General features: G+C 38.8%; 1 protein-coding gene across 1 annotated transcript in view; it reads left to right on the top strand.

The window, feature by feature from the left end:
• PRTG (protogenin) overlaps positions 1 to 18684 on the top strand; it is an 86466-nt gene extending 67782 nt beyond the window's left edge. The window contains 9 exon segments of the mRNA XM_075045331.1: positions 5115 to 5210; positions 5759 to 5945; positions 7670 to 7797; positions 8564 to 8734; positions 12933 to 13115; positions 14301 to 14421; positions 15343 to 15508; positions 16504 to 16608; positions 17721 to 18684. Of these exon segments, the coding sequence (XP_074901432.1) occupies positions 5115 to 5210; positions 5759 to 5945; positions 7670 to 7797; positions 8564 to 8734; positions 12933 to 13115; positions 14301 to 14421; positions 15343 to 15508; positions 16504 to 16608; positions 17721 to 18110 (1547 nt within the window). The 3' untranslated portion in view covers positions 18111 to 18684.
• The last annotated feature ends 671 nt before the right edge of the window (positions 18685 to 19355 follow it).

Below are 19355 nucleotides of genomic sequence, written 5' to 3'. Positions count from 1 at the left end.
TCAATTCTTCATGATATTTTTGCAGTTTCTCTCAGTTTCTTGCGTCCAGACAGACAAACAGCTGTGGTTCTCCCCCCATGCTGGGAAATGAAATGACTTGTCACACAACCAGGATTGGAACATCTGAGTGCACTGTGGTATTTTTCTTGAAGAATCTGTTTTTACAGCATTAACACAGTAACTGCTATGAGCTTCCTATCTGCTTTCTGAGAAGCTGAACATAGTCTCTTAAGATTGTATCTCCAGAATATAGTAAGACAGTAAGATATGCAAGTAAATCATTGTCATCCAAACTCTTACCAAGCTTCAGCTACTGTAATGTTTAATGTTTTTTCCAAGTTACAATCCATGTTTTAAATGATAGTTCAACTTAATTTTTTTGCTTATACTTGCAGTATTTAGCTTTGCCATAGTTTTACTATAAGGTATGGAACCTATTCATAGACTTGCAAAACAAAGAGAAGGCTCCCCCATGTGTCTTGCTGCTGAAAGACCTACCAGGGTTGAATCTGCAGGGCTCACTGCAGATTTTTATGGGAGAGTAAATGACAGGATATGAGATTCCACAGGAGTATCATCAGGGAGCAGTGCTCTACCTACAAAAACTGCCATAGGAAAAAGAGACTGATCCTACATAAATTGTGAAACCGTGATTTTTGGGACAGTATCTGTTTTGATAATTTGAAATTAATCAATATAAGGCATATTTAGCTTTTTCCTACTCTTACTTTATAGCAGTAGTATTACCAGAGGCAAAATTTTTGTCTTTTGTTGAACTGTTATTCATGTGTTTTTAATACTGACAGGTTTTGGTTATACAAAAAGGGTGTGTGAGGCAGATCCATTGTACCATGTGAAACTATGCCAGCTTATCACCTCCCCCCTATACTGTCTTGTAAGACAGTCTCTGTGTACTCCAGAGGCAGTCTTGTAATAAAATTTATGAATTAGCTCTATCATGTTTGTACCAACATCAGTGCTGGCCTCTTGATTTGTACAAACAGTGTAGTTTTTGCGTCCTTTCTTACCAACTGTTTTAATTAATAACAATAAAAATGCCTATTAAAAAGCTGTAGGTAGGTGCTGTGACAATTTTACAACAGCCTAATACCAGCAGCACTAAAAAAACCAAACTAAAACAAACCATATTCAACAGAAACAAATTAACTTTAAAAAATTCAGCCAGTGTGTAAATAGGCTACAGAATTGGTTGAGTTCACCTTAGGTCTGGGAACAAGCCTTCAACCACTACACAAATCCTGGCAATTGCAAGAGAATTAATTGAAATGACTCAGTGTTACCAACTGTTCAGAGAAAGTTTGAAAATGCGGAGGTGAAAACTTGACGCGAGTTTTTTTTTTTACTTAAACTGAATTTATGTGTTGAATGGGTTGAGTAAATCACTGCACCTGATTTTTTTCTGAATAGCAGTGATCTTCTGTGGAAAGATGTGTTAATTCTGGGTCTGTTAGGAGCATGACTGATGGCCTCAATACTCGATTCCCTGCTTTCTGAGCCTCTCAAGCCTGCTGTTGCTGTATAATGTGCATGGATGGCACACGCTAAATTTGAGACTGTCAGGCCCCCAGGTGGCCAAGCTATCCCCAATCTTTTATCAATGATTTATGTGTAAATGATTCAGGATACCTATGCTGGTTAAAGGCAAGAAAGATCCTGAAGTTTGTTTTCTCTCTAAGGATATGTCTGGCTTTTATGCCAAGTTTGTACTGGGATTGCCATTGAGGAGTAAATCATATCATAAGCCTGTAAATGAAGCTAACAATTGTTAAAAATATTCTAAACAGAGGCTACTTCAGACAAAAAAATATTTTCAACCACTTCATAAAACAAATAGTGTGCAAGTATCTGTTGGAACTGGAGTCAGATCTTTGGCTGTTGGCTATTTTGTTTTGCATTTGATGAAGCTATGCTCAACATGGAACACCGTCTCAGCAAGTACTTTGAATTGGTCTTCGCTCATGTTATACATGTAATCTGTGAAACAAGTTTCACATCAATTTCTTTTGCTGCTCAGTATGCTCTTATATTCTCCTTTTTAGATTACTATAACATTTAGGCATTTCTAGGGCAGTACATAATGCAGCCCTCCTCAGTTGCTCAATTACAGATACCAGCAGATGGTTTCTCAACGATAGGAGCAGTAATGTGTGACATCTTAAAAATTCCGATAACACTTTTGGATTGAACTAGTCTTGCTACCAGTTGAACCATGATGTCCTGAAGTGGAAATAACCTTGTTTTTTAGATGGTAAAGACTGGTTGGGAGGCTTTATTTTTAAACAGGTTCTTCTATGTAAAGATAATTCTTTTTGAAACTTCTTGCATTATACAAGAGTAAGATGAATGGTATTCAACATTGTGCTTTTTCTAAATGTAGAGTGTTAAAGACACTTAAAAATAAGATTTAAAAAGTAGTGAATTTTTTTTGTGGGAGTTACATTTTTTGCTTTTCTTCCACATCCCATTGTTCTTCCTCTCCCCCCCGATCAAGTGTTAATGAGGAATTCAGGTTTTAAAAAAAAAAAAGGCCATGAGGATAAACAGACCTCACAGGCTCCTCATTCAGCTCAGCAGGGCACTAGACCTTAGCTATTCTTCATTTCACAGTGAAGATGATCAGTTCTGGGTGACCACTTTCAAAGGGCACAGAGTTTTTGAAGGTGCTCAGCAGGATGATAAATTGTCGTGTCTGTCATCCTGTGTCTTGCGGAAATGCAGCAGGGGTCTCTTCTGCAGGAACTTGTAAAGAAAAAGATAGACTGTGACACTTGGCTGGCTGGATGCTACCTGTTTATGTGGAATCTGTTCAAGGGTCTGCTAAATAGTACCGGAATTCAAGTTTCTTGTAAGAATGGATGGGAGAATCGATTATTATAACAACCTCCAAAGCATAATTCTACTGAGATCTTAAAGATGTCTTGAGGGCCTCTTTTTAAAATTTTGGCTTTGTTTTTGAGTATTTCAGTTACGTGCTAAATATATGTATTCCTACGATAGGTTAAGAAGCCTGGGAAGGTATATATTTCTGCTTTTCTCAGATGCATGCTGTAATTTGCCTCAATAAGCCACTATAACTTGATTTTGACGTATCTAAATCACTTGGTACTTTTGAAGTGCAGTTTTTTGGTTGGGCTCAGTGTTTTTAAATGCACCTTCCCTTCACACATCTTTTGGTTTTTACAAATTTTTAAGAGATTGCAATGATTTACATATAATATCTTACTATCTTTCTGAATTTTCAGTATTAAAATTTCATATTTTCTTTTATCACATGCTTAAGGTTATTCTGTCTGTTTGTGTCCATCTCCTTTTCTCTGATTTTAATTTGTTGGCTTGGAACAACTGATGTCTGTTGTTAAAGTGATATGTAAAGTGAAAAAAAACTTCAAAGAAAATGAGAATTTTACTCTAGTTTAAAAAAAGTCTCATTTTTTGAAATTTTGTTATTTGTATTGTCTACTTGTGATGTTAACGTTTATTGAAAATGGGAATGGGCTTCTCTTGCCCATTCTACCATTAGTGTTGAACACATCAAAGAAATACTTTGATCCAAATTTAAGAACACCTTTTGTTTTACACCTGTATTTAGATTTTGGTAAAATAGTCTTTTAAAAATAAACATACATAGAGATGTATACTCTACCTAGCGGTATCTCATTTAAAGCTGATGTTGGTAACTACATCACAAAAAGATTGTCTTATTTCAAAATAAATATGAAAAGATTTTACAAAATGCATTACTATGAAGTCACTACGCTGTCTTTATGGGAACATAAATCGAGTTGTTGAGATTGTATTGCTGGTGCAGAGACTGTAGAGGGAGCTAACGATCTGATGTAAACAAAAGTCATATTTGTGGTGAAGAAATGTCAAGGATTTGTGTTCCTGCTTATTTTATGAGAGAGGCCATATCGAATCTCAGCTAAAATGAGAAAGAGGAGAGCTTATTTTGAGAAGGGATAATATTATGGTATTTTAGGGCAAGGAAAAAAGAAATAAACAAGATCAGCACAGTTATATAATATCTGAACTTTCTGAAAATCTTAACAGAAGGAAAGACGTTCATGACAATAGAAGAGAATGTCCTAGTATCTACATCAGTACTGGGGTAAGTTTAGCTGAACCCAGAAGAGCTTGTGTGTACTAGTAGCAAACGCTACCACCTTGCAAATCATCATTGTATGGAAGGGATTTGTTGCAAATACCATCACAAGGGAGTAGGCTGCGGAGAAGCAGTGCAGCCATCCTGGTGGCTTGCACTCTAATCACCTGCAGGTACCCCATGCCATCTCCACTTACAGAAAGCTCAAGGCTTCTAAATCATTTCTCTGTAGTAATTTTTCACTTGGATCAAGGCCAGTGTATCATTAACAGAACTGAGAGAAGCAGCAAACTGCAATATGGGTACCCAAAGATGTGGCCAGAGAAAGGGAAATAGGGAGACCCTTCAAGCTAGGAACAGTGACCTTCTAAGAATGCCAGAACCAGCTTTCAAGAAAACATGTGGAAGTTAATGCCAAAGGCATTATTAACAATCACTGTTGTTTCACAGTATACCTACTCTTGGAACCGGGAACCAAAATATTTCCCATTTCTTTGCTGGGTCCTGTCTTCCTGCCTTCGTTTTGATTGCCCTGCTTCATTACAGCCTGCTTATCCAGAAATAAATGTTGGTTTCTGTGGACCTCAGGCTATTTGTTTTAACAAATCTTTATTGTAGATTGAAAGCACTTTCATTATGCTGAATCATACTATTAAATCTAGCTCTGTAGCTGTGAAGATGTGATTTTGTTACAGATAGAAATGTGATATTTATCCTACTTCCACTGATTTCTGTTACAAACTTCTGTTTCAGGCTATCAAAAGCAAGACTAGGAGATATGTGACTGACTCTGGGCAAAGATTCAGGGGAGTTTGCAGGGCTGGAGAAAAGACAGGCTTCCAGGCATCCAGCCTGTTCATTAGTCTGCTGATTGTAGCAGACAAGTTTTGAACCAAACTTGCAGGAGAATCAAGTTATCTCACTATCTGTAGAAGTCTGAAAGTCCTTATTTTTTTATTTGAGTCTAATTATTCCTTTTCTCTTTGTGCAGATCCTAGAAGAAAGTATCATGTAAGGCTGCTCGCATATAACAGTATGGAAGAAGGTTATCAGGCAGACCAAACAGTCAGCACTCCAGGATGTGTCTGTAAGTGTTGTAGATACATGAAGAATTTACTAAGAACTGAGCTGTTTCAAGGTCCCAGCAGCTCTGTTTTTTTAACCTATAAATAATCAATTAATTCAGTGTAAAATAGAGAACGAGAAAGATTATATCTGTGACAAATACTCTCCTAGTCATCCTGCAACCGAGACAGTGTCCTATGTTCATGAACTGCAGCTGAGGAAACAAGATAGCTACCAAGCACACTTTCCTCCCCTATTGGATTGTCTGCATCAGCTAACCAGTGATGTATCATGTATCTTATGAGAGATTTATTTCTCTTCCTTGTCTCTGTTTATAGTTTTGACTTTGTTTTTGGCTAAACAAGTGGGACTAGAGAAGTAATATGTGAAATGTATTGGGTTAGGAGGTGTCTTTAATAGCTAGAATCAGATTCCTGGGTCTGAATACCAGGTAGTGCTGGGTAGGGGCAGATTTGAATCTAACCTGTGGGCTCAGACCTATCTCTTAATCTTACCAGTATCTGTATACAGTTCATTAAATAATTTGTGCTCCTTGTTTGTTTTAAACAGCTGTCCGTGATCGCATGGTGCCACCACCACCACCTCCTCACCACCTCTATGCCAAAGCTAACACTTCATCTTCTATCTACCTTCACTGGGGAAAGCCTGCCTTTACATCTGCGCAAGTCATTAACTACACAATCCGCTGCAACCCAGTGGGGCTGCAGAATGCTTCTCTGGTTCTCTACCTTCAAACGTAAGTGTAGCACTACTAATAAGTCTTGGTTTCCCATTTCCAGATCCTTCCCACTCAGTTTCTACTCTTCCTGCCCTCTCTTAATAGCCTTTTACTATAACAACTTTTATCTCCCTTAGAGGACTGTGTGTTTTGCCCAGTGGCTGCTAGTTCTGTTTCTTGGTTTATTTAAGACATGTTTGTAGAATAGCTTAATTCTCTACCTGTGATCCTTGCGTTGGATCCCCGGAGAAGCTCTTGAATTTTTAATGTCTTTTTAGCTGTCTAAGTTGAATTTAATTATAAGCTCTTCTTCAGCCAAACAAAATTGAATACCGATTTTATAGGTAGCTTGTCTGGGAAAAGATGGGATTTAGCCCAGTGTCTGATTTTAAGACAGGAAACAAGAATTTTTGAGTTTTGAGGGCTTGAGCATGTTATTATGGGAATGCCACGTTCCTGAGTGTGTGGCACCCTGCCAGGAGAAAGCTGAGTAGGAACTACAGGTTGCTTTTCAGAGAAGCAATGTGTGAGCCACGGAGTGGCAGAATAGGGAAGAAATTCTGCCTAGGCTTGGTGTTCAACTCTCTGCCCAGGCGGTATGGGAGCAGAAGACTTTGCTCCATTGTGACTGCCTATGCTGGGAGCCATGGTGCTGTTGAGAGAATCCACATGTGTGTAGCTTCCTCAACACTTGGGTTTACTCAAGCCTTCTAAATAAGAAAAATGCTGTCTTAAAAGATAGTTTCCATCCTAATACTGATGGTTTTCTCTTCAAAGAACACATCCCCTGCTGTATAACTCCTGACTTCACGATTAGACACAGTATAATCACCATGTAAAATTCTTAGTGTGCAATATGGAGCATAGCAATAAATGCCGCTCTTTGTGATAGGATGAGACTATTGCAAATATTGGTGACTGCCTTTGCAGTATGGAAGACGAAAATACTAAATGAGATTTAATAAAGCAATATCTGTAGAGTAACACCATTTTAAATTGAGATTTAATCTCAACTTGGGTATTATCACCTGGAATTAACCCTGGTGTATATGAAAGATTTCCCCCTGCCCCTAGAATCAAAGTAAAGCAGGACGTCTACAATTGACTTTGTGATCAAATAGTAAACTACAATATTACAATTAATATAATCAATTTTACAATTATTAAATTACCAAATATGACTAGAAGATGAGTAGGGAACATTCATATTCTACAGACATCCCCTACACATGAGGTGATAGAGGCCAGAAGTGGAAGGGGAAGTTGCACACATAGCCTATGTCTGTTCTGTGAACTGAGAAGCAGATCAGGAATAGCTGATGGAGCCAACAGCATGTGCCTTTCAGCTGTGGTGCTGGTTGTAGTTTAAGTGTTACTCCATCTTGAAGCATAGTGTCCTACGGACAAGTGTGGAAAAAGCTAAGTTTGGGATACCTGCTAGTGATCTGGGCAATAATATTCTTGGACTCGCTTGTGTATCAGCTCTCCAAACAACCTGTATGAAAACTGGAGCTCAAGTCAGCCGATAGCAGACATAATATGCTCCGGAGAGCTCCAGGGTTAGTACAATTACATTTTCAGGTGGACAGCGCAGATGGAGCATGTGTCTGGACTTGAACTGTTTTGTCTTGTGTTGAACTGACAGTGAGAATCTACTCACAGTGACTAAGAGATAACATTTGAGTTTGGGATCTTAAGTCAATTGCTGGTGTTAAATTTATTTTATTCCTTCATCTGTACAGGTCAGAGACTCACATGTTAGTTCAAGGTCTTGAGCCAAAAACCATGTATGAATTTGCAGTTCGGCTGCATGTGGACCAGCTCTCCAGTCCCTGGAGTCCAGTAGTCTACCATACTACCCTTCCAGAAGGTAAGACACTAGGAGAGGACCACATGGTTCTAAAAAGAAAGCTCTGTAACCCAAATGGCCTAAAAAATTGCTTATTAATTTTAAGCTGTCTGTAGGAGAGAGAAATACTTACCTCTGAGATACAGATATTGCTCTTCTCAGTGAGAGACAGAAAAATGCTGTCAGGAAAATCCTTGTTTTGGGAATGTGAAATTCTTTTGCAAAATCTACCTAAAATCAGCAATGATTTTTATGTAAAATGTGATATACTTAAAACAGTAGCACCAACTGAATGGAAATAACTTGAAGAAAAAATTTAAAATATTTATTGAACAGGCATGGCTGATTCATAGGCATTATGAAAGTGTATTTTAAAAACCAGACATTTTAGAAACTGTAAGAATATTACATATCTACTGCCCTAGCTTCTAGTTTGCTTTTCTGTCAGCTTGGTCAGTGAAAATTAAAAAACTTCAGCTTCATTTCTCAGCATTGCAATGTTTGGGATGGGTAATGGTTCGCAGGGTGATGATGTGGTTTTTTGTCAGAAACTGTTTCCTTCTGGAGTTGAAGGAAAAATATGAAATTTGCTTTCACAAAATCTAAGCTATTGACCAGATCAGAGTTAACAGGAGAGTTTCTCTTGAGAAGCAGTATGTATTTGTTTCTATGTTGTTTATCTGTGGTGTAGCAGTACCCATTAGGTCTGCACATCAGTTTCTTTCTGAGCAATTTAATTGCATGTAAATTAGGTTAGCCTAATAGCATTGTGTTACTGTTCTCACAGCACCATCTGGCCCTCCAGTAGGAGTGAAGGTGACTTTGATAGAGGATGATACTGCTTTGGTTTCCTGGAAGCCACCTGACGGTCCTGAAACAGTTGTTACACGATATACTATCCTCTATGCATCCAGGAAGTCTTGGATTGCTGGGGAATGGCAAGTGTTGCACAGAGAAGGTAAACTAAAATCATAAACCTATGAACTGGACTAACAATGATGCTACTTATAAGATGCTTTGTTACTTTCAGCTCCCTTGGACTACAATAAGAAAGAAATTCATATAAGCATTCACATAAAAGTTATAGTTAATTTAGAATTATTCCCATAGTTGTGATGAAAATGTATTAAAAACCATTTAATACTCAGAAGGTGAGGGGAGATGGGCTGTGTTGCTTTGGAGCTCAGTGTGTGCATGTGAACCAAAATGTTTCATAAATCCAATTACATCCATCTGAGTTCTGTTGTAACCATGATTGTGAAGGTTTCATTTTGTAAATGCACTTTTTCAAATCTGAAGTCTCCGAGATGCCCTGCTCTCCAGAAAGAAATTTATAAATGTGGCTATATGGGTTTATATATTTCTTTTGATCACTGCCAATCCAGTTAGCTCAGTTTGCTTAATGAACTTTCCCCTACTCCCAGTAAATTGCTCTGCAAATTCAATTTAACTCTCTGGCTCTGTTCTACCGCTGAGCCCCAGCTAGCTAATCTAACAGTAACTCAAGTACGGCGATATGAACTGCAGTCACATCTTTGTGATTAGATGTAGATATAGTCTGAATTTTTATAGACACTTTCCAGAATAATACTATGATTTGAAAAGCTGCATCAAGAACAGATTTCTACTATAGCCAGTGTCCTGGTTTCAGCTGGGATAGAGTTAATTTTCTTCCTAGTAGCTGGTACAGTGCTATGTTTTGAGTTCAGTATAAGAAGAATGTTGATAACACTGATGGTTTTGGTTGTTGCTAAGTAATGTTTAGTCTAAAGTCAAGGATTTTTCAGCTTCTCGTGCCCAGCCAGCGAGAAAGCTGGAGGGGCACAAGAAGTTGGCACAGGACACAGCCAGGGCACCTGACCCAAACTGGCCAACAGGGTATTCCATACCATGTGGCGTCCCATCTAGTATATAAACCCGGGGGAGTGGTGGTGGGGGGATTGCTGCTTGGGGACTAACTGGGTGTTGTTGATCAGTGGGTGGTGAGCAATTGCACTGTGCATCATTTGTATGTTCCAATCCTTTTGTCATTACTGCTGTCACTTTATTAGTGTTATCATTATCTTTATTAGTGTCTTCTTTTTATATTCTATTAAACCGTTCTTAACCCACGAGTTTTACTTCTTTTCCTGATTTTCTCCCCCATCACACTGGGTGGGGGGAGAGTGAGTGAGCAGCTGCGTGGTGCTTAGTTGCTGGCTGGGGTTAAACCACAACAGCCATAAAAAAAGAAAAAGGCCTTTACTGTTTGGTTGGTATTCAAAATAGAGGCAGTTCAGAATAGATAATGTTCTAATAATGTATTAAACCAGAGAGGGAAGCTCAGCGCTACAGACTGAAGTCGTGCTTGAGTAGCTTATTTAAGAGGATTGTCCAGGAAGAGTTGTTATTTTGTTGTTCTATGTTGTTTCATGGCTGAAAGCTTAGTTGTCAGCAGAGAGTGAGGCTTTAAATTTTCTGTGGAGAAAATTCATAAAACTTAGTAAGTGTTCACTCACAGAAGACAATTTCACCATCAGTGAGAGTGAACTGTTTAGTTCAGAGATGGTGGTTGTCCTTTGTGCTGCTCCTGAAGAGAGGATGAAGGACTAAGCCATTTTGAAAGGTGGCAGTGCTGCTTTGTCTTTGCTGGAGCAGAATGGTATTTGTCAGGCTGGCCTCAAATAGAATGGTCAGCTGTGAAGAATAACAGCAAAATGGTTATTAATCTTAAGCAAAATTTCAGAAAAATAACTAGTCTCTGAAATATCAATGAGGTCTAACTGTAGGAGGAAGATTATAGCCCATGTTTTTTCACTGTTAAAATTGTTCAAAGAAACAGTGACATAAAGTTGTCCCATTAAATTATTGAAAGAAACAGTGATGTAAAGTTCTTATATTAAAGGACTAATTTAATAATAATTTTTACTCACTAAAAACCCCACAGATTTAAATTCATAGAGAGCTTATATTTGAAGAATAAATCTTGTCATTCTGGTGATGATACGCTGTATTTGTTGTATGCAGCAAAGTGGCTGAATTGCTTTCAGGTATATACTTCAGCTCAGCCATGGCTGTGAAACTGAATAGCATCTCAAATAGTATTTTACCATAGATATTTTGGATGAGGGGATGGCAATAACAGTAAACATTTTCATGTGTTCCCACACTGAAAGCGTTGGAGGGAATGAGCAAATGGAGACCTATAAATCTCAGTATATTACTATGCCCATCAGTGTTAGAGTCACTAATTTTGTATTTTGACAGATATATTAGGGTTTGAGGCATGGCATGGAATTTGGGCATCTTGACACATTAGGACAATCTGTAATGCTCTTAGGTAAAGTACAGATGAAAAAGTCTGTGAAAGAAAATTAGTATGTAGAAGTAAAATTGGGCAAATACTGTGATAGTCCTTCATAGGTAATTTGACGTAAAAGCAGGGTTTGCAGTTTTTAATGCATTTATTCTGATAAGATCAGCTAACCCTATGCAATAAATAGCATTGTTGTGTTTTGAGACTAAACTTGTTCTGCAGAAGATTTGTGAAATCTTAACCCCATTCCTTTCCCATACCTTCAAACACTGCCCCCCAAATAAAAAAATTACCCCCCCCAGCAAACCAAAACAAAAAAACACAGATCAACCCTACCACCTATAAAAGTCCTAGTATGGGCTTGAGTTTATGCATGAAAATTTTACCAATCTACCAACTTAAAAACCAAAACCCTCTAATTTGACTGAGCTTGTGCTAGGCATGGCAGAATTAGAAAATATAAATGCAGTTTGTTGGTGATTCGTGATGTGAGTTATCTTCCAGCCACCTTCCCCCCCTTTTCTCTAGTTCTCTTCAAGTGGATCAGAAGTTATAGCCTTTACACACTTGGTGTGCAGTAAATCAGCACAAAGTGCTTACTTGCTTTAGCAATGCAGCAGATTTGAAAGGAGCTGGTGGGAAAGAGCCTGTAATATTGAAACGTGACCTTTCGCCCTTGCTGGTGCTAGATATTACAGCTCCTTTGGTTACAGATACCTCTCATTTTACTTCAAATGCTTTCAGCTAATGGGTGTTTTTGATGGAAGAGCCGAAATAGCTTTTGAAGTAGCTTCCCTTTTGCCAAATGTATAATCTTTTCTGTCAACAAAACAACCTTACATTTTATACACTCCCATGATACTATAAATTCTGACTTCTGAAACTGATTTGAAAGGTTGAAATTTAGACTTAACTCTGAGAAAGTAAGTGGAGTATGTGAAAGAGAACAAGGGATAGATTTGGTCCTGTAACTGCCACTATTTAGGGAAAGAAAAGCAATATATTTCTACAGTAGGAAGAAACACAGGCATTTTAGAAAGGAATTGAAATTTTAAGCAGCAGCCTGCAGTCCCTGGACAGGCAAAGCTCTCACTGACTTTAATAGGAGTTTTGCCTGTCTAAGGACAATGCAAGTGAATCCTATTTATGTTCTTAATCTGTTTTTCCTGCCTTCAGGGACTTTAGGAAATGAATCCTTAGCATGCGAGAAAGACATTTTCTGTAATATTTTTAGTAGCACAGCTTAGATGCACAGTAATCAAGGAAGCCTACGCAAGTCTAAATAGAGTTTAATTTTATTTTAAAAGCATGCTATAATGTACTCTTTCAAATCTGTCCTGTTCATTTTACCAACTAGACCTGAAATTTGCTAAACTGAACCTGAAACTTTCATTCACATTTATGGTACAGTAGATCTAGGAGAGGCACATAAATTAGTATATGAGAGAGGTCTAACACTCTGCTTTCTTTGCCTGAAAGTCTGGTTAATGTTTGGAGCTTCTTTTCACAGATACGATCACAACATAAACACTATCACACTGAAATGCAGCTAGCGCTAGATTTAGGATTAGTATGCTGTGTATTGTAGCCAATACTTGACTCTTGGTTTTGAACTATACTGGCACTTCACAGTGTGCCGTGTTCAAACAGTATGGAGAGAAAGGACAGAAGGGACAAGCAGGCAACTCCAGTATTCATTCTGTACCCTGTATACACAGGTTAGAACATATGAAAATGATTGCAGTCCTCAAACAAGATTTGGAGGTCGTATTGGAAAGAAAGTGTAGGTCCCAATGTCTAAATCTTAGTCTGTTCCCACAGATTTTGTCTAACTGGAACTTTTAATCAAATTTTTTCATAGGAGCAATGACCATGGCTTTGCTGGAAAACCTTGTAGCAGGAAATGTCTACTTGGTCAAAATAGCAGCCTCCAATGAAGTGGGAGAAGGACCCTTCTCAAATGCGGTAGAACTTGCTGTCCTGCCAAAGGCAACATCCGAGTCTAATCAGAGACCTAAACGCCTGGATTCAGGAGATTCTACAAGTCAGTAGCAATGTTTTGATTGTTGCTGTCACAAGTACCAGGAAAAAAGATCCCTGTTTGCTTTAGCTTGGAACTGCTTTCTGGGTAAACCATTCTGTTTTATGTGAGGCAGTCCTAACAGTGTAGCATTTTCTTCTAAATGAAACCATTTTGGAATTTTTATCTCAATTCAACTCAGAACTGGTTTAATTCTTTTGCTCAGAATTTGGAAGTTTGTCTTTCAAATGAGAATACATAACTGTTTTGAATTTTACATCAATACCAACTTTGCAGCCACTCTTCTAAGGCACTTCCTTTATTTGGTTTGAGGTACCAGTAGCACTGGGTCAGTTAGAACCAGAGAGCATTTCTAATAAATCTGTTGAAATGTGCTGGTTCCTGGTATTCCAGCAACCCAAATCAATGAGTCAGTCAGTGATACACCAGCATATATTTTCATCAAAGAAGTCAGCCCCACCTGGAGCTCTTTGGGGAAAACTTTGTGTTACATTGTGGAAATTAAGATAATGTCAGTGCTTTCTCCATATAAGAATGGAAGAACACATTGTCTTTGTCTGACATAGAATGGGATTTATCTTGGTGACTTGTTACAGATTTTAAAGCTATTTGGGGAGACAAGAGCTAGTAATTATTCAGGTACATGAACCTTTTAACCTTTCCTTGTTGCTCCACACTGAATTGTGATTAAAACACAGGGATTTTTCTTGCTCAGGCTTTCTCCCTTCCTGGAACTCAGTTATATTTTAGGCCTGAATAAGCAAATAGCGTCATGCCCTCAGGATTAGGTTAATAGACATACGATGTCAAAGCATAAACCAAAGTCAACCCTCCTAGGTGACTGTGGCTGGAATTCTCCAAGCCTTTTCCTTTTGTTGTCTAGTAGCACCCTGTAAGGAAGGGGTTGGAGTGAGCTCCTCCGCTTCATGTTGTAGGTCACTGAAGAGGCTGTGGTGTGCGGCAGTCCCTTCTTCCCCTCCCACACAAGGACTGCATACACTCCTCTGTTTGGTCTACACATTTTATTTTCAAAAGTGTCAAAATGTATGACAGAGAAGGTCTGGAAATCTCATTAAAAGGAAGCATTTGTCTCTGTGGTTGTGACTGTAACCTTATTAATTTCCTGACAGGGAGCAGGAGGTAACTCTTCTTATTTACTGAGACTTTCTGTGTTCTTTTTTGCTATAGCTTACTCTGACTATTACCATCTGGACCAGAAATCAATGACTGGCATTGTTGTTGGGGTTTGCATAGCTTTGACCTGCATCCTTATCTGCATCCTGATCTTAATTTATCGCAGTAAAGCCAGGTATGTTTTTGTTCTTGAAGACTGAGCTCTTTCTCAATGCAGTGATTCTTGGGACATGCCGCTTTCTCCAAGAGTGCTAAATTCTATGAAGTACTCTGTCTCTTCACCTATTCTGACTAGCAGTGGAAACAAAGCACTTTGTTGGCTCTTCCTACTCTACCTGAGCTCCTTCTCCAATGAAAAGAATGAAGAACCCACAGAGTCAGTGGTGCTTTGACAACTAAGTATGAGGCACGTTTCCAAATAAAAAACCCCTTTTGAGTCAGATAAGCATGCTGCTTTACACCATCTGCTCATGCTGTTTAACCCTCCAGCCTGCCCAGACCTGGTTTGCAAGGCTTTAGCCCTCTGGTGTTGCTGGACAAGAGGAACTCTGACATAAAGCAGTTCCATGATGCAGTTTCTTTGCAGTGGTGCAAGCCACCATCTGTCTGACTTGTCACGAGCTGCTATGAGGCATAAACTGGTCCAGTGAGTCTGCCCATAACTTTGGGATCAGAACAAACGTAAGTTGCTCGAAATAATAAATTAAAAAACTGTCTGAAAGTATATTTTAGTAACAAGGGCTTTTTAGCATACATGCAGGAAAAAATATGGATTGGGAGACAGTCTCTGTGTAGCGTGGTAGAAAGGTCTTAGTATCATCAGTGGTTACTTCCTCCAAGTAATATTACTAATCATGACAATTCCTGTCTGCACATAGGCTTGTAGCCTACTGTGTATGATTAACTGGAAGCACATGTTATTTTTATCACAAGTAATAACATTTAAATTCCATGAGAGTTAGGAGTATCATATAACAAATGTAAACACCAAGAATATACCAATATTACTTGATTAATAATAGCTTTGAAGTTTATCCCTGATTCTTTTGTATTTTCTTCCTGTGGGTCAATTTTATTCCTGCTTAACATTGTGTAGGAAAACATCTGCTCCTAAACCTGTGCAGCAAAGCACTGACCAGCTGTCACATAACAGCATCTCATTAGCCAGTGCTAATGAGGTGGAGAAGAGTATTGAAGGAATTGCAGAGAATGAGGAATCCTTATTGCCAATGATAGTGGGAAACAGCTTCATCGATGCTAAGGTACTGTGAGCTTTACTCACTCCCAAAACAGAAATCTTTCTTTAGAATTCATTGCTATAACATCCGAGTCCTTATCAAAAGTAAAATGTGTACGCTACAAATCCACAGGAGGTTTTTTTAATGGGGCAAGCACAAGTTTGGGCAATCCAGGGTCAAATTTTCAAGACTTATCTTAAAGTTCAGCTAGAGATCTGATTCAATACACTTGTCTTACACTGTACTCTGCAGGTTGCAGAGTTTGGTTCTGGCACAACATCAAAGGATAAAAGCTCCATAGACTTAGGGCTGCTAGGTGGCCTCTGCTAGTCCAAAAGGAGATAGGTGAGAGAGTCCTTGTCAGCACCTAGTTCAGTAAGTGCCTGTGCATGATCTAGTCAAGTATGACACTAAGCAGGTGTTAAAGAAAATAGTGTTTTTCTGTATATTTACTGGTAAGACAATGTTACATTTTATAAACTCATATTTGGTCATGTTATAAATTAATCGAGCTGGCAGGATGTATCACCGGATGTGCAGAACCTTACACTCCAGGAGTCCGGTGTGACAAAACCACATTGGCCTTGCTTTCACATGCAGACATACTGATTTAAGGCTTGTTCTGTATACACTGCAAACTTGAGTGGAGCTGCGCCCTGGGAATATATGCGAGAGCTGGGAAATGGAAATGGACCCCAGTACAGGCACAGACACTATATCTATGAATGGTCACATTCAAAGTAGTAGAGCAAGAGCAGTGGCTGGAATATTTTGCTGTGTGTTTGCAGTATTACAGCTGTTGGGTCTGGCCTGTGGGCTTGCCAGACTTAGTGGATCTGGTCTTGACTTGTCTCGAGCAGTAGATGAATGCCAGACCACAAAAACGTGGCTGAGTACTAAGACGACATTTGTATTCCTTTTCAGTATGGACCCAATAGGTAGGAATAGAAAAATATTTTCAAATATCTTAGAAATTTGGTTTGTTAAAATAAATGTCTGTGTGTCTTCCTCTATTGTAGGGGGGGTCTGATCTGATTATTAACAGCTATGGGCCTGTCACAAAGACTAACTGCAAGAAAAGGTGGCTGTTTTTCCAAGATACTAAGAAGGTGAAGACTGAGGAGGTAATTGGTCTATTGTGCAGAGATGAGCAATCTTGACTGTAATACCCTGTGTTTGCAAAGGAAGATAGGTAGTTTTCTATTTATGGAAAAGCATAAATAGTGGTCTGAGTTTTAATTGGATAGTTTCAGTTGTGTTAAGGTTGATGGTGTTCTACCTCGTAGTAAAGTCTTACGGAAGTTTCATTTTCTGTCCCAAGTTGTCAGATATTATAACTCTTTACAGTTCACTGATTACTTTCATGCCTGTGCCCTTTTATCTGCGAGCAAAAGGATTTCTGTGTACTGGGTCTATGCATAGCATCTACAGTACTACATCTGCAGAGACTTTGTATAAATATAAGTACAAATTAAATATGTATTTATAAATATAAATAATATAAAAAATACAAAGAATCCCCTCCTACCCTGACAACTAAAACTTTGTTTGCTGAAGAGAAATCTAAAGAGGGAAATTAAATGATTTACCCAATGTACTGAAGAAACTGAGAATCTGAGTAGAACTGTCTGGCTTCTGAAATTGTTGGTCTGGACACATTTGCTGTTTGGATGAGAAGAATAACAGTTTAAAACTGAAGTGTTAAACCAAATCCTGAACACTATCATGCAAATTCACACCTATGAGGCATCTAACTAATGTTTATTGAATTGTAATTTGTATTGTGCTCTTGTATATTTAAGGAATAGGAAGTCTTGATATCCATGTTGTAAGTTCGTATTCCAAAATATTTCCAGAAGCAGCTGCATGTTTCTGATGCCTCTGTAAGAAAAATATTTGCTACCACCCAAGGAGTAACACTTAAAGAATATGGATGAAGGGATGGGAGAGAGCTCTACCAAGTATGTTTTTAAAATACCATTCAGATCTCTCCAGTGAAATCATTCTTGATTAGCCATGCTTAGCTAGAGGGGATTATTTAATCTATTATGGAAAAGTATGAGCAAGACTTGAGATTGGTTCTTTTTAACCTCCTGTAGGAAAGCCCAGATTGTTCCAAGCCAATGCTGCTAGAGGCACTCTGGCAGAATAGGGGATAGGAAATGCAGTAAAAATTCAAATTATAGCTCAGCTTTTCAGAGGCTGAACAACCTTTTTCTCTCTGCTTTTTATGTAGCCTCAGAGAAGATTTGTCCAGGCGGTGTGTCTGTACCAGCCAGGTACCACTGTGCTGATCAGTGAGGATGACTCCCCCAGCTCTCCTGGCCAGCAGTCTAATTTCCAGGTGCCATTCAGTATTGTTGCTGATACGGAGCATTCAGCCAACAGCGAAGGAAGCCATGAGACCGGTGACTCTGGAAGATTTTCTCATGAGTCCAACGATGAGATACACATCTCCTCTATGACAAGTGCCACCCCTCTCACTACCAGTCCTTTTGTAAGCAGTGACTTGGGTACGAACATGATGAGCCCTGCCATAAGTAACTGCACAGAGCCTCCTCTGCCGTTCGCTACTGACCAGACTCCTGCCTCACCTCTTCAGATACACTCTGCAGTGCAAAACTGACATCCTTAAGGCCACGCCAGACATTCTTACAGTGTATGTCTGTTCGAAGGACAATGAACAGGGAGCCAAAGTTTTATTGCGGAAAGCCTGACTAACCTAGCAGGTGATCCCATATCTCTGTTGAATGTTTTTTCTTTTTTTTTTTCTTTTTTTTTTTTGGTGTTTGTTTTTTGTTTGTTTGTTTTTAAACTCACTCATTTTGAATGTTCAGTGGTCAACAAATGTGAAAGGACAGTGAAGATTTCTGACTAAAGTTAAAAATATGTCACTGGAGCAAAGGGAAGGCTGTTGGCCCTTTTGCTGACTATCTACCTCAGTTTGCCGAGAGGTGAACTCTGAATGATGACTGCTTTACCTCATTTGTGTTCTAGTTGGTCTCAGCTATGGAACTGATGATACTTCCTAGTAGTGTTGTTTTATTTTGGGTTCTTTTTTTGTTTTGTTTTCAGTTGTGTGTAGAATGTGTGTGTGCACGTGTGTCTGCTCAGTGATCAGGGAGTTGTATAGGTAGGTGAACAAGATTGTTTAGCTGAAGCTCTGTCTTTAAAAAGAAGGAAACCTCAGAGTATAAAATGTAATAATTTAATGTGTTTGACATAGAGGATGTTAAAAACTGGGAAAACCGGAGTTGGTGCTTCCACGTATACAGCCACATGAAATCTTTTGTACTTCTTGATTTCTCATAACCCCAGTAAGCCTAGGGTAGTGCCTTTCCCCCAGAAACTTGTGCCAGCAACTGCTGACAGGTTGTATGCTATATCCTTAGGGCTCTGGGACATGTTGGGTTCCCCACAGTGACAAATGCCCCTTTATTGACCCTTAATGCTAAAAAGCATGGCAAAATGAAGAAGTATTCAGCATTTCCAAACAGTTTAGCTCTGCCTGAGAGTCATGGAATAGATAATAATGCTGAGTATTCTAGTATCACAGTACTTCTTAGCAATGGTGCCTTGCAATATATATATTATGAAATTACTGATTTGCCTTATGCCTTTTTAGTATTCATAAATTGCTTTGGAGTACAGAAAGATGCCTTAAATGCTTCTTAGATGTTTTAAGTAAACTGCATCATGAGTTTATAGTTCATTTTTACCCAGCTTTGAGTGCTGGTAAGCACTGCTAGCATCGTAGTATGTCTCAGAGCTCTTGTTAGGATGTGACCCTGCTCCTTGCCTTCGCCTAGTGTGCTGTTAGCCAGGAATTTTAGCTCAGGGAGTGACTTTACCCACATGCCAATCTAAAACT

Source organism: Buteo buteo, chromosome 13 (genome assembly GCF_964188355.1).
Source record: "Buteo buteo chromosome 13, bButBut1.hap1.1, whole genome shotgun sequence".
Lineage (NCBI taxonomy): Eukaryota > Metazoa > Chordata > Aves > Accipitriformes > Accipitridae > Buteo > Buteo buteo.
The sequence above is the reverse complement of the archived record's forward strand: the minus strand, read 5'-3'. Positions and strand labels throughout refer to the sequence as shown.